The sequence below is a fragment of the Paramisgurnus dabryanus genome, chromosome 1 (genome assembly GCF_030506205.2).
Source record: "Paramisgurnus dabryanus chromosome 1, PD_genome_1.1, whole genome shotgun sequence".
NCBI lineage: Eukaryota > Metazoa > Chordata > Actinopteri > Cypriniformes > Cobitidae > Paramisgurnus > Paramisgurnus dabryanus.
Genome location: NC_133337.1, coordinates 65806782 through 65826645, shown reverse-complemented (window position 1 = coordinate 65826645; position 19864 = coordinate 65806782). Strand labels below are relative to the sequence as shown.

The window sequence follows — 19864 nt, the reverse complement described above, 5'->3', positions numbered from 1 at the left end:
ACACAAAATGCTGCTATCACAACATCACATTTCAGAATTTATTATAATTTTTTATAATTTTTTCGAAACACAAACTGTGTTCACTTTGTAAAAAGCATTAAAGAACAATACTAATATGATTTTTGATGATTTTTTTAATGTGAAATATTACAAAAGGTTATGTACATAGCTAATTTACGTGTTACACATGAACAGTGTGGACACAGGGACTGAATACAATATATTTTCACAAAGGACTGCTTACATTTTAAAGTATTTCATGTCAGTAAGTGTCTAGATGAACATTTATGCAGATATTGATACATTTTAGGTTTGTGAAATATCTGTTATTTTGGTGAGCATGCCTGTACAGAACTGTAAATCAAAAGTATAACATTGCACATCCACTTTTACACATATATTATTTATAAAAAAAAATTCAAACTAAAACAAGATGTATAAATTAATTTGCTTGGACAGAAATTATTTAAAAATCGTATTGCTTCTTCTCTTTGAGCCTTTCTTGGACCTTTGAAGGTTCATCAAACTGAATCAGTCTGAGGATGTTCTTATTCTCCATGACTCCTTGAATGAACTCTCCCTCTGTTATTTTACCTGACAAGAAAAAAAACAATAACCTGTCAGTTTTGTTCTGGAAAAATACTCTTCAAAGCTCAATAAAAGAAAAACTGTCTATATTAAAAAATTTCCTGTACATCTATCTATTACATGTATTTTGGTTGTGGCTGGAGGATTTACAAGTCATTTCAAGTATCTTGTGATGCGCTGCTGTAACTTATTAAATCAAGTTGAATTTGCTTTAGTTGTCAACTCATATAGTCAATGCAGTTAAAAGGACATTTGCAAATTTGCAAGTGAAAAATATTTTTACTGTGTAATTCATGATCATGATGTACAAAAATAGTTACTCACCATTTTCTTTTTTCCCAAAAAAGGCCCAAATTTTATCTGTTCGTTTTTCTGGGGTGTTCTCATCGTCTGGAAGGTTTTTCTTGTCTTCTTTAGAGATCATGTTGAATATTGACTACCAGAGGAGTGAACAAGATTAATCAGCAACAACAGATTTATTAAACAAACATTGAGTTAAAAGTTGAATTTTGAGTGTGTTTAAGAAAATACCCCTTCACAAAATACAGTAAAAAAATTCTACAGGTTCTACAGGTATCTTACCTTCACAATTTCATGAATCTCATTTTTTGTAATGGTGCCATTCCTGTCTACATCATACAAAGCAAATGCCCACTCCAGTTTCTCAACGGTCTTCCCTGAAGATGTCAGATGCAGAGCAACAATGTACTCTTTAAAGTCTAGTGTCCCATCACTGTTGGCATCAAAGCTCCTAAAAACGTGCTGAGCGTAAGCCTTCGGGTCTGCATCCGGGAAGAAACTGGCGTATATACGTTCAAACTGCTCTTGACTGATGCGACCAGTAGGGCACTCCTTCAAGAACTTCTGGTACCAAGCATAAAGCTGTTCCTCTGAGTACTTGGTGTTCATTTTCAGCTCCTCCAGAATGTCTTTGGAAAGGGCTCCACTTTTTGCATTGCCCATTTTGTGAAGAAACCTTTGAGACGAGCGCTCCTTGAAAGCTCTTAACCAACTGTCTAGTAATTGCACTGGCTGCTATTTAAACTCAACTGAGCACAGCTGTGGATTACAGAGGATAAAGCTGTGATTATAGCTAAACCGTCTTTTAATTTGATGTTGAGAGATTTTCTGGAATATATCATGGCAGGAGTTACATAGTCTTGAAAGAGCGACTAAGCCTATGGGCTTATGTAACAGTAGAAGACTTCTTGATCATATTTAATACATTTGGATTAAATAACAATATGCTAGTGTACCATCATAAAACTAATTGATGTGGTTCATGTGTTTCTGTAGCTCAGATGGTGGAACATTGCATAAGCAATGCAAAGGTCATGGATTTAATCATAGAAAACACATACAGATATAAGAAGACTTAATGCATGCATTGTAAAGCTGTTTTGGATAAGTGTCTGTCTCTATTTTATAGAAAAAAGGTACAAAAGCTACACTGAGAAAGTACCCTTTGAAGGGGTCATCAATTGTATTATTTAGATACAGATGTAACTGTAACACCTTACATTAAGGTTGCATTTGTTAACAAATAGTTTTTGCAATACCTATCATGAAATAACAAAGAACAACAATTATACAGCATTTATTATGTTAATTTTGGCATTTACTATATTGACATTTGTTAATATTAACAAGAATTAATACATAATATTGTTTATTGTTTGTTCATTTTAGTTAATGCATTTATTAATGTTTACTTATATGCCCTTTTTGTAAAGTGTTACCGATATAACTACATTTGGAACCAATACGTTCCTTTAAGGTTTTAATATTCACTCTTTAGGTACAAATGTGTACTTTTTGAAAGTGTACCACACCAGTAAGTTGTTACACCTTTTTTTTAGAGTTGGATTGTTGTATGTTACTAATTTATCTTATAACACTGTCTTCTTAGTGAATTGATTATTTTAAAAAATTACCCAAAACAAAGACAAACAAACAAATATAATTCTTGATACACTAAAGCAGATGTTAGAGTGTTAGTGACGGACAGCCTCAGTCACCATTTACTTTAATTGTATGGAAAAAGCAGCTGCAACATTTTTAAAATGTATTTATTTGTGCTATACTGAAGTAAAAAAAATATATTATTAAAAAGTCTCGTTATTAACACAGTTACAATGATAAAAAATAAATGTTGAAAAAATAATAACTGTTAAGCATTACGAAATGATAGAAGACATATGATAGACATGAGGATGGAAAGTGCTGACGTCATAAAATAATCGATTACAGATGGCATGTTGAGAGGCGGCTCTATTAAGCCACGCCTCCACTAAACCGAAAATATTAGTATCATGCATATTTTGCAGTGACAGTCTAATTTATTTGTCACTTACAGAAGGCATTATCGTCAAACACAGTACAGATTAGGTCTGTAAGGAGAAGATGGCTAACGTTGAGACTGAACGTATCGCCTACATCACGCGGGTGCAGAGTTTTAGTGCTTGCCATCGATTACACAGGTAATATAACGTTAAATACATAAACGCTGTTGCTGCGTTTCAAAGCACAGCGTTAAAACTAACAAACCGCGCGTTGTCTAACCCTACAATTACGCTTTGACGCCTTTCTGTTTTTATGTTTCACAAGCTTAGTTTTACGCCTTTGTTTAACGCAGTGCTAACGTTAGCTTTCTATCATTACACTTTTCGTAAACCTTTATGACGAGCGAAATTTAAATCAGGTTTGGGTACTTCTGTGCTTCCATTCAACGTATAAGATCCTAACAACCTGTTTGCATGATTTTTGAAACGCTCCGTAAAGACAGTAGCGTGCTGCGTGGATCGTAAGGGATTATGGGAATTGTGGTTTTATACGTCAACTTTTGGCCAGCTCACAAAACATCTCATTTATTTGTTTATTTATTTAGCAAATCATTAAGTGACGAAGAAAATAAAAAAATATATGGAAAATGCAACAACCCCAATGGCCATGGACATAACTACACAGGTGAGTTATTTATTATGCTGTATGCCATTATGAATGACCATGGTTTGCTGCAAATAAAAAAAAATAAAGTTACTATAGTGAACCATGGTATTAAGGCATTTAAATAAGTAAATCGATGTTATTTTTGTTTTCCAGTTGAAGTGACTGTTCGAGGAAAGGTACAATCATGTCTACATACATTGTTAATTATATCTATTTGTCTATATGTTGCCTATACATTCTGTAATCTGTCCTTATAGATAGACAAAAACACTGGAATGGTAATGAACCTCACTGATCTAAATCTAATTATTGAGGTAAGATGCATTACTTTGTTTTTACTGAATAGAAATGGGATGTATCTTGGCATAAAACAAATTACTAAGTGGTATCAGTAAAAGAATAATAGCCAAAACACAACATATTTGCTTTTGATCATATTTTACCAGCTATTACACAAGTACCATGAAACAATGAGAACCTAGAACATTACAAAACTTATGGCAAGAAGTCCAGCTAACCTTATAATAGTTTGACATGGGGAATAAATTATCCACATCTGTCACAAACTTTCTGTCACAAAAGTGTGAGTGTATGGACTTCAAACATTAATAAGTTATGTTTTATAGGACGTCATCATGAAGCAGCTTGACCATAAAAATCTGGATCTGGATGTTCCATATTTTGCTAATGTAGTCAGGTATTTACAATCAAGTCTTCACATATCTTAAAATGCCACATTTTTGCTCCCACCTACAAAGTGCATTTTTTTCATGCTATAATCTGTCGGGTATTTTCAGCTAAAATTTCACATACGCACTCTGGGAGTAGTGCAAAGACTTATTTGACATCTTAAAAGTATCTCATAATATAACCCTTTTAAAACAATGGATTGAATGATCTTTAACTTTTTCATAACAAATTTATGTGTATTTATTTGTATGCAGCACCACAGAAAACCTGGCAGTCTTTATATGGGACAACGTGGCAAAGCATCTCGCTCCAAACATGCTGTATGAAATCAAAATGCATGAAACAGATAAAAATAAAGTGGTATACAGAGGTGAATAGAATCTCGACGGCTTTGAAAAAAGTTTATTAAGAGAGAGTGACACTTGCTATGGTCTGCTCACCACATGGGCGACAATATGGGATTAATCTAAGTCACTGAGAATTTGGCTCAGCTGTCAACCATGTGGAATTGATCCTATTAAATGGAGAGAGATTATGCACATGTACATCTTTATCCAGATTGATTAACAACTCCTCAGTCTTTCTGTTGTATTTACGCAAATTGTCTCTCAAAGTTGGAGGGGTGTTTAAGCAGAAGCAGTCCTTTTTGTAATTGAAAACCCATTATTTACTTACTAATAAACAATACATTTGTGTGTTAAGTGGTTTTTATTAGATTAATCTTTTTTAGTATTATTATTTTGTAATATTCAGATACTTTCATTGTGTTTTACTGAAACTCAATTCTGTGTTATTTGTTCTTCCAAGAGATGGCGCTGCAAGTGTGTTGCATTGCATTCCAATAAAATCTTCAAAAATAAAGATGAGAGTGATTTTTGTACACACAAGATATGCTATACGTTTTCAGGTTTAGACATGCATGCCATTTTTCAATGATACCCCATCTTTAACATTATAGAAGTAATGCTGAAGGGTTTGACTGTTGGAGATGAAACACAACCAGCAACCCTGTTGATTTATATCAATGTCAGGGCTCTGTAACGTGGGTAAGTCTAGACAGAACATGGATCATAATGGCTTTAATAAATATAACATGATAGTGTAAACCTCACAGACATCAGTGTGAAATCTTTAAATGCTCAAGAAAAAGTGCATTAAACCAAAGGCTTGTTGTAAACAATATTTTGCTTGTCTTGTCATGCATTTCGTTTTGAGAGGTGGCCTGTTCAAGTGGAATTCGGTTGTCTGCCTGTTTATATCACAAAACCATCTTTGTCCTGCTCTGTTGATGTCTTTGAAAATTATGCCAAATGCAGGCTGCCTGACATTCAAGTATGTCTGTTTACACTTTAAGCGCACATGGCCAGGATCACCATTAAGGTTGTGCAGTCCAGTAAATACTGGGGTACAGTTACAAAGTTTTCAGAGATCTTTAATTTGATCGTTATTTCTACAAAATGTCAATATGTTTTAAGTAATTACACTTAATAAAAAAGAGCAATTCCATGCACTCAAATAGCATAAGTACTATTCACCACACAAGTTAATTGATTCATCTGAACATAAGCCGGGGAAATTGTACTTACAAGTAAAAACTAAGTTCACTCAACTTATTTTGTTGAAATTAATTTGTGTTGAGCTAACTAACTTTTTTCGTTGGACCATTTAAAAAAAAAAACTTTCTTAATTTTTTTACCATGTGAATAATATTACGCAGTGCCCAAAAATGGTCCCCTGCCATTGAAAGTTACTAAGGGGACTATTTTCAGCTACTGCGTAATAACATTGCGCCTCCTGCAGCCATGTTACAGCAGCAAAGTCCTTGATTATTATGCCAGAATGAGAGTATAGTTCCTAGCCATATCTGTCTAGAAAATCACAACTTTAAATTTGTACACAATGTTACTACAGAAGAGTCAAGTTTATAGGTAAAATATCGAAACTCTTTGATTATTTTTTAGCGCAATGCTAATGGTCTAATCAGATTCAATGGATTATGCTAAGCTAAAAGTAGTACCGCCAGACCCGGAGATCAGCTGAATGGATTCCAAAACGGTAAAAAGCAAGTCTTTAACTCTAGGGGAGCTGGAAAATGAGCATATTTAAAAAAGGGGGCTGTCCGATTAAATACCTTTATGAGGTCTCTGTTAAAGTTTATTAAGCATTAAAAAAAATCATAGTTGTGCATAGAAAGTGCAGCTTTCAGAACTGTCAGGTCTATAACGGAAAAATGTCACATCATTGTTTCTTCCTCATAAATGTGCACACGAAAATGAAAACCTTTCTCTTCTCATTTGTTGAATATATTATTGCTTCTGGTTTGTGCCTTCTAATTCACAGAATTCCTATAAAGTATGTTTTCTCCCAAAAACTTGTCTGTTTTTGTCACGTTTAAAATGCATGCATGCTTCCCTCAATGGAAAACTCATAAATAGATTGATATTTTTCTAATGTCAGGTCCCTATCATCAGGTGTTTAGGAAAATATAAACAGATGGTACAACATATCGGTAATAAATACATTCTCAAAGAAAACAATTAATGTTCTCTGTATAGATTTTTTCAAAAGATTTCAACAATTAAGATCTTTTTGACATTTGTTAATGTTATTAAAACATTGCCAGACACCACTTTATAACAAGTAGCCTGAGCCAATACTCATTTCGGGTCGATAATCATTAAAGGATGTAAATAGGCACAAATCTTCAGCCATCCCAATAAACCGAAGATTATCTATGTTTATTAAACCATGTCAAGCCTATTACATAAGAAAGCTCTCAATAAAATATTGTGAGTGGGGTATTATTGGCACAAATAGTGTACTGTGCTTGTAGACGTTTATAGAGTTAACAGCACGTTGGCATTGCTACACAGAAAATTGGGCTATCATTTATTATGGACAGTGCCCAAACAAAAGCAGCATTCAGTGAGAGATGGCAGAAATCCAGCGAACAATCTTTGCCTGATGAGCTGTTCTGTACAATAGATTACACTGTAACACTGTCTGATCACTCAACTATGAATTCTACCCATTGTTTTGGGTATTTTGATTTATGTAGCAGTCATTTAACACAATTCGTTACATTTTTTGGCCTTTAAGGCGGTAGCTCCTGTATGAACGCATGCTAAGGATGATGAGTACAGCTCTCCAGTCATAAATCTCTTCAGTATGCCACTGAGTAAACACACACAGGAGAGTATATCCAGACAATATATGTAATACATCATGCTAATCTCAACTGGAGAGAGGCAGATTATGTTTTACTGAACTCTTGACCTGGATAAAAATTTATGTGCAAAGATTGATGCCCATATTAGTCTGAGACCACATTCCAGATCTGGGTTCTTAAATAATAAAAACTTTAATGGGATTTTTCTGTCCAACTACTGTTGGACATTATGATGTACAGTAAATTTGATGCAATCTGGGAAAACCCAACACATGGTGAAAGCTGGATTCAAGGCTTTTCAAAATCTGTGTTTGTTTCTTTGATAGCTTGCCTAAAACAAAAGTTATGGTGTGAAGTCGGCTGATCAGCATGGTTTTCAGGAACGCAATTTTGAGAAAAACATGTTTAAAGAGAGGCAATGATAATAGAAGTGTCACGGGGTGACGATCTTTCAGGGCGGAACCAAAAGTTGAGGAAGTTTTGGTTCCGCCCGGATGTTTCCGTCCAGACCGGAAAACGGAAACACCGGACATCCGGCAGATTCACGGAGGCTGTAATCAGCCGATTGGGCACAGCTGCGCCTAGTTGAAGAGATCGCCGGGCAATTGGATGATTATAGTACAAAGAGGAGTATATAAAGCACAGTTAGAACACAGTTAGAGGTGCTTAGTGTGTGCTGGGAAACGGAGCTGTGCTCGTTTTTGGACGTGGTGGCTGTCTGTGGTTCTCTCTCTCTCTCTCGTTGCAGTCTTGATTGTGGAGCTGCTGGAGTAAACAGGAAAATCCTATGGGTCGAAAGGAACTTGTTCTAATCAATACTGAAGGAGTAAAGCAGGAAGAAAATTGACCTTCTGGTACAACGTAAACAAAGGCTATTCGCCGTGAGTATACCCTTTTTGTGTGGAGTAACTGGCAAAAGTTAACTTGTATAACTATTGGAAACCTCCAGGAGAAGGAGGGCGGCCCTACCCCTATAAGAGTGTGGTGGGCGAGCCGTGAGAAGTCCAACTTCAAACAGCCACCGCAACGAGACTTATTGTGGTCGTATTTCCCATCGCCTTATCGTAGCCCAAGCGCAGTGGAGGACACCGGGCGCTTCCCTTGTTGTGGTGCACTTATAGTGTGGTGAGTGAGACTGTGTAATAAATCTTTTTCACGTTTGGAGTGGTGCTGTGTATTGCTGTGGGTTGCTGTGTGTCTTGTAGACGAAGCCCCGCATCATCCATTTTCTTCCACTGGGCAGAGGACGGAGAGGCCAACGACTACAGAAACCACTGTTACTATAAATAGTGTGCTGTTTGGAGTGCGAAGGGACGCAGACTAAGAGCTGTCCGTGACCGTGAGTAAACCATTGGAAACCATTTTGTGGTGTGAACTTACCTGTGTCTGTTTTGTCGCAGAGTCAGAGGCGAAAGGGTCCGCCGCCCCGTGGTCTCTACGAAAAGGGCGCCCCCGTCTAGGAATCGATCGGCCTATGGGCATTGGAGATAGGGCAGCGCTCGACCCGGTGAGGTGGTGTGTGACCTTCGCCCCTCTGCTGACCTACGGAGGAGAACCATACTTACCCAGAAAGCTGTAAGCAGCAGAGCCGGTGAGAAATACTCGAAGTCTCAGTAACAGTGTCTTTGTGTTCTAGCGGCCACCTGTGGAGAGAGAGCAGAACGAGAGTGAATCGTTGAAGAGCCACCTGTGGACGTGATACCTACCCAGAAAGCTGTAAACAGCAGAGCCGGTGAGAAATACTCGGAGTCTCAGTAACAGTGTCTTTGTGTTCTAGCGGCCACCTGTGGAGAGAGAACAGAACGAGAGTGAATCATTGAAGAGCAAACTGTGAACGTGATACCTACCCAGAAAGCTGTAAACAGCAGAGCCGGTGAGAAATACTCGAAGTCTCAGCAACAGTGCCTTTGTGTTCTAGCGGCCACCTGTGGAGAGAGAGCAGAACGAGAGTGAATCATTGAAGAGCCACCTGTGAACGTGATACCTACCCAGAAAGCTGTAAACAGCAGAGCCGGTGAGAAATACTCGAAGTCTCAGTAACAGTGTCTTCGTGTTCTAGCGGCCACCTGTGGAGAGAGAGCAGAACGAGAGTGAATCATTGAAGAGCAACCTGTGAACGTGATACCTACCCAGAAAGCTGTAAACAGCAGAGCCGGTGAGAAATACTCGAAGTCTCAGTAACAGTGTCTTTGTGTCCTAGCGGCCACCTGTGGAGAGAGAGCAGAACGAGAGTGAATCATTGAAGAGCAAACTGTGAACGTGATACCTACCCAGAAAGCTGTAAGCAGCAGAGCCGGTGAGAATTACTCGAAGTCTCAGTAACAGTGCCTTTGTGTTCTAGCGGCCACCTGTGGAGAGAGAACAGAATGAGAGTGAATCATTGAAGAGCAAACTGTGAACGTGATACCTACCCAGAGAGCTGCAAGCAGCAGAGCCGGTGAGAAACACCCTAAGTGTAAGCTAACAGTGCTTTTGTGTCACAGCGACTATCTGTGGGGCACAAGGAGAACGTGGGCGGACGTACGACAGGGAACGTAAAGGCACGTGGGGCGAGGACCCCCTGCCGACCCGAGGAAGGGTACACCGACAGTGGAGATCCTCCTTACCAGTCACACCAAAATTATTCTGCCTCCAGGACGGAAGAAGGAGGGCGCCACGGTTAGCAGGGTCCAGGCCGGAGCCTGACGTTTCCCTTTCTCCCCCGGCTTATGGTGGTTGGCACCCCTGTTGTCCTTGGCCTGTCTGCCCGTGGCTGCAGTCTCCCTGGAGGGAGAAGAAGAGACCTAGTAGTTTTAATTTCCCCTTACCCCAAATTCCCAGTTCTTTTAAATATTTAAACTAAATAAAGCTTGTTTTAAATTTTACTTACCTGTTCCCGTGTTTGTCTGGTCATTGGGTTGGCTTTGGGGACCTCCTCGAGGTGGGAGTTGCAAAGGGGCGTGGCTTTAGTTTAAACCAGCCAGCCCCTGGTGGTGACAGATTTTGGCGTAGTCGGCAGGGCCCCACCTCGAGTTGAGTAACCAAGGTCACCCAATGACTGACAACGCGGGGCCTGCAGCCCCACCCCGTGCCACATCTATTATCATGGGAAGCCCCTGGATCCAGAAATACGGAGGAGCAGAGTCGGAGGTACGACTGACCGAATGGAAGGCCCAATTAGAGTACTTGGCCGACTTACAGGGCCTTAGCGCCGCTCAGCGGCTCCAGTTTGTGTTGAACTCCCTAGAGGGAGAAGCACGGCGAGAGGTACAAGCCGCCCCCGAAGCAATCCGAGCCACCGCCCAGACTGTGTTCCAGTTCCTTACTGAACAATATGGCGACCATACCCCCGTAGCTGTCCTCCGTTCACAATTTTTTAATTGTAAGCAAGGCCCCCGACAACCTATTAGAGCTTTTGCCCTCCGGCTGCGAGAGCAGTTCACTCGCCTGCAGGCCCGACGAGACCATGGGCTAGGAGACGGAGAGACCTTGTTACGCGACCAGTTCCTCCTGGGGATGAAAGAGGGCCCCGTGAGACAAAGTCTGAGGGTCCAGTTTCGACGGGACTCCGGGCTCACCTTTGAGGACCTAAAGAAGGAGGCGCTGGCCTTGGAAGGCGATGAGGTCGAAGTAAGTGGAACCCCTGTATGTGCAGCCGTAAGTGGGAACACCGCAGCACCACCTGAACACGCAGATTGGAAGCAAGCCCTCAGAGTAGAATTGTTGAAAGATGTCCGAGAGCAGATGTCGGAACTATCTAAGGCTCTTCTGGGAGAACTTCGTCAAGGTAGGGCGCAAGAGGAACCGAGGCCGGCACCCCGAGAGCGAGTCTACTCTGAGAGGGGCCGAGAGCCACCGGGGCGCCCGAACCGTTTTAACCGGCCCCGCTTTGAGTGGGATGACCAAGGGCGGCCAATCTGCAATCGTTGTGGAGAACCAGGGCATTATAGCCGTCAGTGTGGGCCCCGCAGGGCATCGGAAGGGGGTTTTTAGGACGACCGGCCACAGTGGGTCGTGTGGCCGGGACCCCTCGAGGAGACCCGGAAAGACGTGATAATTCAAGAGGCCAGATGGTGGGGCATAGCCCAACGGCGGAGGTGAAGGTATGTGGCAAGACAGTACAGTGCCTGGTAGATACAGGCTCTCAAGTGACATTGTTTGCCGAAAGTCTCTCGCAGGAAGTATTCGGGAAGCAGAGAACCCAAGGAGGAGAGGCCCCCTGGCTGACGTTGCGGGGCGCCAACGGCTTAGAGATTCCTTACATTGGCTATCGGCTGACGGACTTAGAAGTGCACGGGGTGTTAGTTCCCCAAAAAGGGGTGATCATCGTGGAAGACAGGTGTTTGGGAGTCCACCGAGCCCTACTAGGGATGAACGTGCTCTCCGAGTGTTGGGAGGAGTTATTTCGGGCTAGGCCCGGCCCTAGGATCTCCCCTGTTGAGAGGCCCCTATGGGAGCGAGTGGTCGCCGACTGTCGTCGGGTCCAGATGACCCAGGTCCGTAGAGGCCGGGAAGAGGTAGGAAGAGTGATGTGTCGCTATGCTTTATCTATCCCCCCTAGGAGTGAGGCCATGGTGTGGGTGAGAGTGGCCCCCCGAGGAGTTGGCCCCGAAGAGTGGGTATTGGTTGAACCCCACGCTGATTGCCCCCAAGTGGAAGTAGCACGAGGCCTAGCGGCGGTCCACCGGGGGAGGGTCCCTGTAAAGGTTCGAAATGACCATCCCTACCCAGTACACTTACACCGACACCAGCGGCTGGCCCGACTCACGGGGGTTGCACCCCATCAGGTGAGGGAAGAGAGAGATGTTAAGTTCCGTCAGGTGTGCCCCACTGTCATCGAGGTGGCCCTGACGCAGATGGAAGCCCCTTCGAACAACGGGGAGAGGGACGTGCCGAGACACCTGGCAGGTGAGTCCCTGCAAGGGGAAAAGCTGGAACAGGCGCAGACACAAAGACTCCAAGCCCTCCTTCAGAAATGGCAACATGTGTTTGCAAGACACGAGGAGGAGTACGGATGCACTAAGGTGGTAGAACATCATATCCCGACTGGAGATGCAGGACCCAGCAGGGAGAGGTACCGGCCGATCCCACCCACTTTGTATACAGAGGTACGCTCACTATTGCAGGGTATGCTGGGGCGGGGCATCGTCCGGGAAAGCAGTAGCCCATGGGCAGCCCCCATCGTACTGGTGCAGAAGAAGTCGGGAGCTTGGAGGTTTTGTGTGGACTATCGTAAGCTCAACCTGGTGACTAAGAAAGACGCTTTTCCCCTACCCCGGATCGAAGACTCCCTTGCGGGTCTCACGCGGTCTGCATGGTACTCCACTCTGGATCTGGCCAGTGGGTATTGGCAGGTGCCAGTGGCCGAGGCCGATAGGGAGAAGACCGCTTTCACGACCCCGTTTGGACTATTCGAGTGGGAACGGATGCCCTTCGGGCTCTGCAACGCCCCAGCCACGTTCCAACGCCTGATGCAGCGCTGTTTGGGAGGTCAGTTAATGGAGTCAGTCTTGGTATATCTAGATGATGTAATTGTGTACTCCCCAGATTTCGATTCCCACCTCCGGCACCTCGAAGAGGTTTTCCAGGCAATGGAGAAATATGGGCTGAAGTTGCAACCCGATAAATGCCATCTGCTGAGGCGAGAGGTCCAGTTCCTGGGTCACGTGGTCAGCGCTGCTGGGGTGGCTGTAGACCCTGGGAAAGTCTCTGCAGTGAGAGATTGGAGTGCGCCCAAGACTGTGAGGCAAGTACGTTCATTTCTGGGGTTTGTGGGATACTACAGACGGTTCATCAAAGATTTTTCCAAGATCGCTAAGCCACTTAACCAGCTGCTGGTCGGTACAGGGCGGAACCGGGGACGGGGATCACCCCCGATTGACTGGGATGAGTCCTGTGAGGGGGCATTTCAGAGATTGAAACAGGAATTGTTACAGGCTCCTATCTTAGCCTATGCAGACTTTACTCAACCATTTATCTTGTATACAGACGCTAGCAACCTGGGGTTGGGGGCGGTCTTGGCCCAACGACAAGCGGGAACAGAACGGGTGATTGCTTATGCAAGCCGAAGCCTCCACCCAGCTGAGAAGAACGATGCCAACTACAGCTCGTTTAAACTGGAACTGCTGGCCCTGAAGTGGGCCCTGAGCGAGAAGTTTAAGGACTACCTCTGGGGCGCTAAGGTAACGGTGATTACAGACAATAATCCGTTGGTACATTTACAGACAGCGAAGTTGGGAGCTGTGGAGCAGCGCTGGGTGGCACAACTTGCCAATTTCGAGTATCGACTGCAGTATCGGCCTGGGCGAGAACACACGAACGCGGACGCCTTGTCCCGATTGCCAGAGGCGGACCACCCCGGTTGCCGGGGAGGCAAGGAAGAAGAAAGCCAGAGGGAGGGCTATCTGATAGGGGCCGTGGAGGCCCCCGGAGGCCAGCAGGAGGCGGTACCGGAGAATTGGGGCTGGGACCCCTGTCGGTGGAAAGCGAGGCAGGCCCAGGATCAGGATGTGTGTCAGGTAAAGATGTGGGTGGAGCAGGGCCGACGGCCGACATCGTCTGAGAGGCTGACCCAAACAGAGACGGGAAAAAGACTGCTGGGACAGTGGGACAAGTTGGAACTACAGGAAGGGGTGCTTTGCCGGAAGGTTAGTGACCCAAAACTGGACGAAGAGGTGCGCCAGATCGTGGTGCCCGCCGATCAAGCAGCAGCCTTGGTGTCCGCCTATCATGATCAGCTGGGGCACCAGGGACAGGAACGGACAGTATCGCTGCTGCGCAGGTTTTTCTACTGGCCGGGGCTGGAAGCGTCAGTACGCAGCTTGGTCCAAGCTTGCCCCAGGTGTATGTTGTTTAAATCTCGACGAGAGGCTCGAGCGCCGATGGTGCCCATACATGCCAAAGCCCCCCTCCACATCATGGCAATGGATTTCCTGACACTGGGCCGGCCACAGGACCGCTATCCGAACATCTTAGTAATCACCGACCTGTTTACAAAATACGCATGGGCAGTTCCCACCCTTGATCAGACGGCAAACACCACCGCAACGGCTCTATGGCGGCACGTCTTCCAAACGTTCGGATGTCCAGAGTTCCTGCACTCAGACCAAGGGGCAAATTTCGAATCAAAGGTGATCCGAGAATTATGCCAGCTGTATGGGTGTACGAAGACCCATACGACGTCGTATCACCCTCAAGGAAATGGCTGTTGTGAGAGGTTTAATCAGACCCTGTTGGGGCTCCTAGGGACCCTGGACCAACGGAAGCAGAGCGATTGGGTGAGTGCTCTACCGAATCTTTTGCAAGCTTATAATAACAGCGTTCATAGTACGACGGGGTATGCCCCCACTTATCTGATGTTCGGCAGACATGTGCGGATGCCCACGGACCTGGTCTTGGGAGTGGCCGCTGGCCAAGAGGAAGGGAGCGTGACGGAATGGGCGGGGCGCCATCACCAACGGCTACACTTTGCTTACGAGCAGGTATCCCAGAAGATACGGGCTACAGGGGAAAAGAACAAGCGGCTGTACGACCGGACGGCCCGGGACGCCCCCTTGTTGCCAGGAGAGAGAGTCTTGGTACGAGACAATCGGCGGCAAGGCAAAGGAAAGCTGAGTGACCGTTGGGAGCCCATCCCGTACGTAGTCTGCAGGCAACAGAGGCCGGGACAGCCGGTGTATACCATCCGGCCGGAAGGAAAGGCCGGCCCGGAACGTGTGGTGCACCGAAACATGATTCGCCCTTGCCCAAATTATCCCGAGGTTGCGAAGGAGGTAGTGGCAGAACCGGCACCGACGGCCCCCTGGATGGAAGGATGGGCTGTGGTACCAGGCCTACCCGTGGCAGCACCACCCCCGGCCGCCCCAGGAGAGCCAGAGCTAGCACCTGAGCCAGTTGAACCCCCGGCCGCCCAGAGACAAGCAGAGCCGGTACCAGCGCCAGCCGAACCCCCGGCCGCCCAAGGACAACCTGAGGTTGTGCCCGAGCCCGCCGAACCTGACTCCCCTGTGAGGCGCTCCCAACGGGAGAATCGAGGCCGACCCCCTTCCCGTTACGGTGAGTGGACTACTCAAAGGCATTCCAGGGACTGGAATGCATTGGCGGGGGAGGATGTCACGGGGTGACGATCTTTCAGGGCGGAACCAAAAGTTGAGGAAGTTTTGGTTCCGCCCGGATGTTTCCGTCCAGACCGGAAAACGGAAACACCGGACATCCGGCAGATTCACGGAGGCTGTAATCAGCCGATTGGGCACAGCTGCGCCTAGTTGAAGAGATCGCCGGGCAATTGGATGATTATAGTACAAAGAGGAGTATATAAAGCACAGTTAGAACACAGTTAGAGGTGCTTAGTGTGTGCTGGGAAACGGAGCTGTGCTCGTTTTTGGACGTGGTGGCTGTCTGTGGTTCTCTCTCTCTCTCTCGTTGCAGTCTTGATTGTGGAGCTGCTGGAGTAAACAGGAAAATCCTATGGGTCGAAAGGAACTTGTTCTAATCAATACTGAAGGAGTAAAGCAGGAAGAAAATTGACCTTCTGGTACAACGTAAACAAAGGCTATTCGCCGTGAGTATACCCTTTTTGTGTGGAGTAACTGGCAAAAGTTAACTTGTATAACTATTGGAAACCTCCAGGAGAAGGAGGGCGGCCCTACCCCTATAAGAGTGTGGTGGGCGAGCCGTGAGAAGTCCAACTTCAAACAGCCACCGCAACGAGACTTATTGTGGTCGTATTTCCCATCGCCTTATCGTAGCCCAAGCGCAGTGGAGGACACCGGGCGCTTCCCTTGTTGTGGTGCACTTATAGTGTGGTGAGTGAGACTGTGTAATAAATCTTTTTCACGTTTGGAGTGGTGCTGTGTATTGCTGTGGGTTGCTGTGTGTCTTGTAGACGAAGCCCCGCATCATCCATTTTCTTCCACTGGGCAGAGGACGGAGAGGCCAACGACTACAGAAACCACTGTTACTATAAATAGTGTGCTGTTTGGAGTGCGAAGGGACGCAGACTAAGAGCTGTCCGTGACCGTGAGTAAACCATTGGAAACCATTTTGTGGTGTGAACTTACCTGTGTCTGTTTTGTCGCAGAGTCAGAGGCGAAAGGGTCCGCCGCCCCGTGGTCTCTACGAAAAGGGCGCCCCCGTCTAGGAATCGATCGGCCTATGGGCATTGGAGATAGGGCAGCGCTCGACCCGGTGAGGTGGTGTGTGACCTTCGCCCCTCTGCTGACCTACGGAGGAGAACCATACTTACCCAGAAAGCTGTAAGCAGCAGAGCCGGTGAGAAATACTCGAAGTCTCAGTAACAGTGTCTTTGTGTTCTAGCGGCCACCTGTGGAGAGAGAGCAGAACGAGAGTGAATCGTTGAAGAGCCACCTGTGGACGTGATACCTACCCAGAAAGCTGTAAACAGCAGAGCCGGTGAGAAATACTCGGAGTCTCAGTAACAGTGTCTTTGTGTTCTAGCGGCCACCTGTGGAGAGAGAACAGAACGAGAGTGAATCATTGAAGAGCAAACTGTGAACGTGATACCTACCCAGAAAGCTGTAAACAGCAGAGCCGGTGAGAAATACTCGAAGTCTCAGCAACAGTGCCTTTGTGTTCTAGCGGCCACCTGTGGAGAGAGAGCAGAACGAGAGTGAATCATTGAAGAGCCACCTGTGAACGTGATACCTACCCAGAAAGCTGTAAACAGCAGAGCCGGTGAGAAATACTCGAAGTCTCAGTAACAGTGTCTTCGTGTTCTAGCGGCCACCTGTGGAGAGAGAGCAGAACGAGAGTGAATCATTGAAGAGCAACCTGTGAACGTGATACCTACCCAGAAAGCTGTAAACAGCAGAGCCGGTGAGAAATACTCTAAGTCTCAGTGACAGTGTCTTTGTGTTCTAGCGGCCACCTGTGGAGAGAGAGCCGAACGAGAGTGAATCATTGAAGAGCAAACTGTGAACGTGATACCTACCCTGAAAGCTGTAAACAGCAGAGCCGGTGAGAAATACTCGAAGTCTCAGTAACAGTGTCTTTGTGTCCTAGCGGCCACCTGTGGAGAGAGAGCAGAACGAGAGTGAATCATTGAAGAGCAAACTGTGAACGTGATACCTACCCAGAAAGCTGTAAGCAGCAGAGCCGGTGAGAATTACTCGAAGTCTCAGTAACAGTGCCTTTGTGTTCTAGCGGCCACCTGTGGAGAGAGAACAGAATGAGAGTGAATCATTGAAGAGCAAACTGTGAACGTGATACCTACCCAGAGAGCTGCAAGCAGCAGAGCCGGTGAGAAACACCCTAAGTGTAAGCTAACAGTGCTTTTGTGTCACAGCGACTATCTGTGGGGCACAAGGAGAACGTGGGCGGACGTACGACAGGGAACGTAAAGGCACGTGGGGCGAGGACCCCCTGCCGACCCGAGGAAGGGTACACCGACAGTGGAGATCCTCCTTACCAGTCACACCAAAATTATTCTGCCTCCAGGACGGAAGAAGGAGGGCGCCACGGTTAGCAGGGTCCAGGCCGGAGCCTGACGTTTCCCTTTCTCCCCCGGCTTATGGTGGTTGGCACCCCTGTTGTCCTTGGCCTGTCTGCCCGTGGCTGCAGTCTCCCTGGAGGGAGAAGAAGAGACCTAGTAGTTTTAATTTCCCCTTACCCCAAATTCCCAGTTCTTTTAAATATTTAAACTAAATAAAGCTTGTTTTAAATTTTACTTACCTGTTCCCGTGTTTGTCTGGTCATTGGGTTGGCTTTGGGGACCTCCTCGAGGTGGGAGTTGCAAAGGGGCGTGGCTTTAGTTTAAACCAGCCAGCCCCTGGTGGTGACAGAAGCACAAAAGTTAAGTATTACAAATACAATTCACTGTGGTAAAAGACTCATTTTAGTCACTAAACAAGTTCTTCAAGAGACAAAATGGTCACTTTGACCACAAGGAACACACAACACTTACAAACATTTGAACAATATGTTATAATATTATCTGAACCACATCTATTCACTTTTATTGTATTTTACTGACTTTGATCACCCCTTGTATGTTTAGATTGCACGGTCATTTTACTTTGTAGCTTAAATTTAGAATAGCAAGCCCAGCAGAGGTTGCCCCAATAGCGTGACAATAGCATGACTAGGGCACCTTCACCTGCACTTCAGTAACAAAAAGTACAATTTTCTTATAAAAATAAAAGTTTCCTTACAGATAATCTCACCAGGTTTCTTTTTGCAACATGTTAAACTAAAGGCTGACACACACTAAAAGATAATCGGGCTGAATTTGGAAAAAGCTACATGAAGGTACAAAAGTTGTCACTGAGGGGGTACCTTTTCAAAAAGTACACTTTGTACCTCAAAGGTACATATCTGTACTTAAATGGTACATATTAGGAACGTTTTTAAAGGTATCATCCAAGGTGCAACTTTGTTACCCTTTGTTATGAAGTTTATTTAAAGCAACACCAAAGAGTTTTTTTTACCTTAAAATAACGTTTCCAAAAAAGTTTCAGTGGTTCATCCACTCAAAACAGGGTGAATGGCACTTTCACATTCGCTTTGCAGCCCTCTATCGGCCAAAACCGCACTAAAGAAGTTTCTAACCGTCGGGTAGTGGTCCTGTAGTTCGAGTGAAAACTACAAAAACTTGCTTTACGGCAGACCTACAATCCAATCAGAGCCCGCTATGCTGCAGTATTTACGACAGTGCTAATGAACAATTACGCTTCTAACCTGTAGGGGGAGCAAAGAGCAATAACTCTTTAGTGTTGTTTTAATTAAGTTCAGGAGGAGCATGGTGATGTGATCCAACCAGTCAGCGTGAAGAGGTGTCTATATACCCGAGCCCTACACTCTCAGCTACTGTAGTACATCTTTCCCAGTTAAAGAGGGGGGAATACTCTGGGTTCGGGCATAAAATTCCAAGCTCTGAGCTCTCCCCTCGGAGAGGACGCCAGATATGCTTGCTCTCATTCCTTATTACATGTTAAAGAAACATGCCGACTTTTCGGGACTTTAGCTTATTTACCGTATCCCCCAGAGTTAGATAAGTCCATATATAACTTTTTCATCTCCTTATGTCCCGTAACTCTGTCTGACGCACCCACCGCTAGCCTAGCTTCTCAGGTGCTGTGAGCGAATCACTCCTCCCAAGTAGCAGTGCTTCACCTTCTGAGAATATAGTTCCCAGTATGTATACGGTTAAAAGATGGCTGTGTCTCATATGACCTTGTTATTTGTGCACACTGTGACTATACAAATCACAACATATAAATAGGAAAATATTGGCAATACTTTGTCACTTATTGGTAGGAGTATGCTAGATGGAGCCCTTTACTTCCAGTCTTTGTGCTAAGCTAGGCTAGCGGGGAGTGTATCAGACAGAGTTGTCACGGCCGGGGGCGGACCCAAGTTGACTAAAAGGCCACGCCCCGCTCTAACTTCCACCTCGAGGAGGTTCCCAAGACCACTCCAATGACCAGACAGACAAGTATACTACGTTTAAAAATATATCTTTATTTAAATAAT

At 45.1% G+C, this 19864-nt stretch overlaps 2 protein-coding genes across 2 annotated transcripts; one reads left to right on the top strand and one right to left on the bottom strand.

Moving 5' to 3' along the window:
- Positions 1-116: 116 nt before the first annotated feature.
- rcvrnb (recoverin b) lies at positions 117-2157 on the bottom strand. The gene is made up of 3 exons (XM_065257501.2): positions 1171-2157; positions 913-1024; positions 117-594 (listed from the first exon to the last, which is right to left on the bottom strand). The coding sequence occupies exons 1-3, from the start codon at positions 1549-1551 to the stop codon at positions 467-469; spliced, it is 621 nt and encodes a 206-aa protein (XP_065113573.2). The 5' UTR covers positions 1552-2157; the 3' UTR covers positions 117-466.
- A 690-nt stretch (positions 2158-2847) lies between these two features.
- Positions 2848-5088, top strand: pts (6-pyruvoyltetrahydropterin synthase). The gene is made up of 6 exons (XM_065253352.2): positions 2848-3068; positions 3476-3555; positions 3691-3713; positions 3795-3851; positions 4164-4234; positions 4482-5088. The coding sequence occupies exons 1-6, from the start codon at positions 2992-2994 to the stop codon at positions 4603-4605; spliced, it is 432 nt and encodes a 143-aa protein (XP_065109424.1). The 5' UTR covers positions 2848-2991; the 3' UTR covers positions 4606-5088.
- Positions 5089-19864: the final 14776 nt, after the last annotated feature.

Coding starts and splice junctions, on each gene's coding strand:
- pts (XM_065253352.2), top strand. CDS start 2,992: ATGGCTAACGTTGAGACTGAACGTATCGCCTACATCACGCGGGTGCAG. Junction 3,852..4,163: donor ATCTAAATCTAATTATTGAG/GTAAGATGCATT, acceptor TATGTTTTATAG/GACGTCATCATGAAGCAGCT. Junction 4,235..4,481: donor TATTTTGCTAATGTAGTCAG/GTATTTACAATC, acceptor ATTTGTATGCAG/CACCACAGAAAACCTGGCAG.
- rcvrnb (XM_065257501.2), bottom strand. CDS start 1,551: ATGGGCAATGCAAAAAGTGGAGCCCTTTCCAAAGACATTCTGGAGGAG. Junction 1,025..1,170: donor AGATTCATGAAATTGTGAAG/GTAAGATACCTG, acceptor CTCCTCTGGTAG/TCAATATTCAACATGATCTC. Junction 595..912: donor TTTTGGGAAAAAAGAAAATG/GTGAGTAACTAT, acceptor TTTTCTTGTCAG/GTAAAATAACAGAGGGAGAG.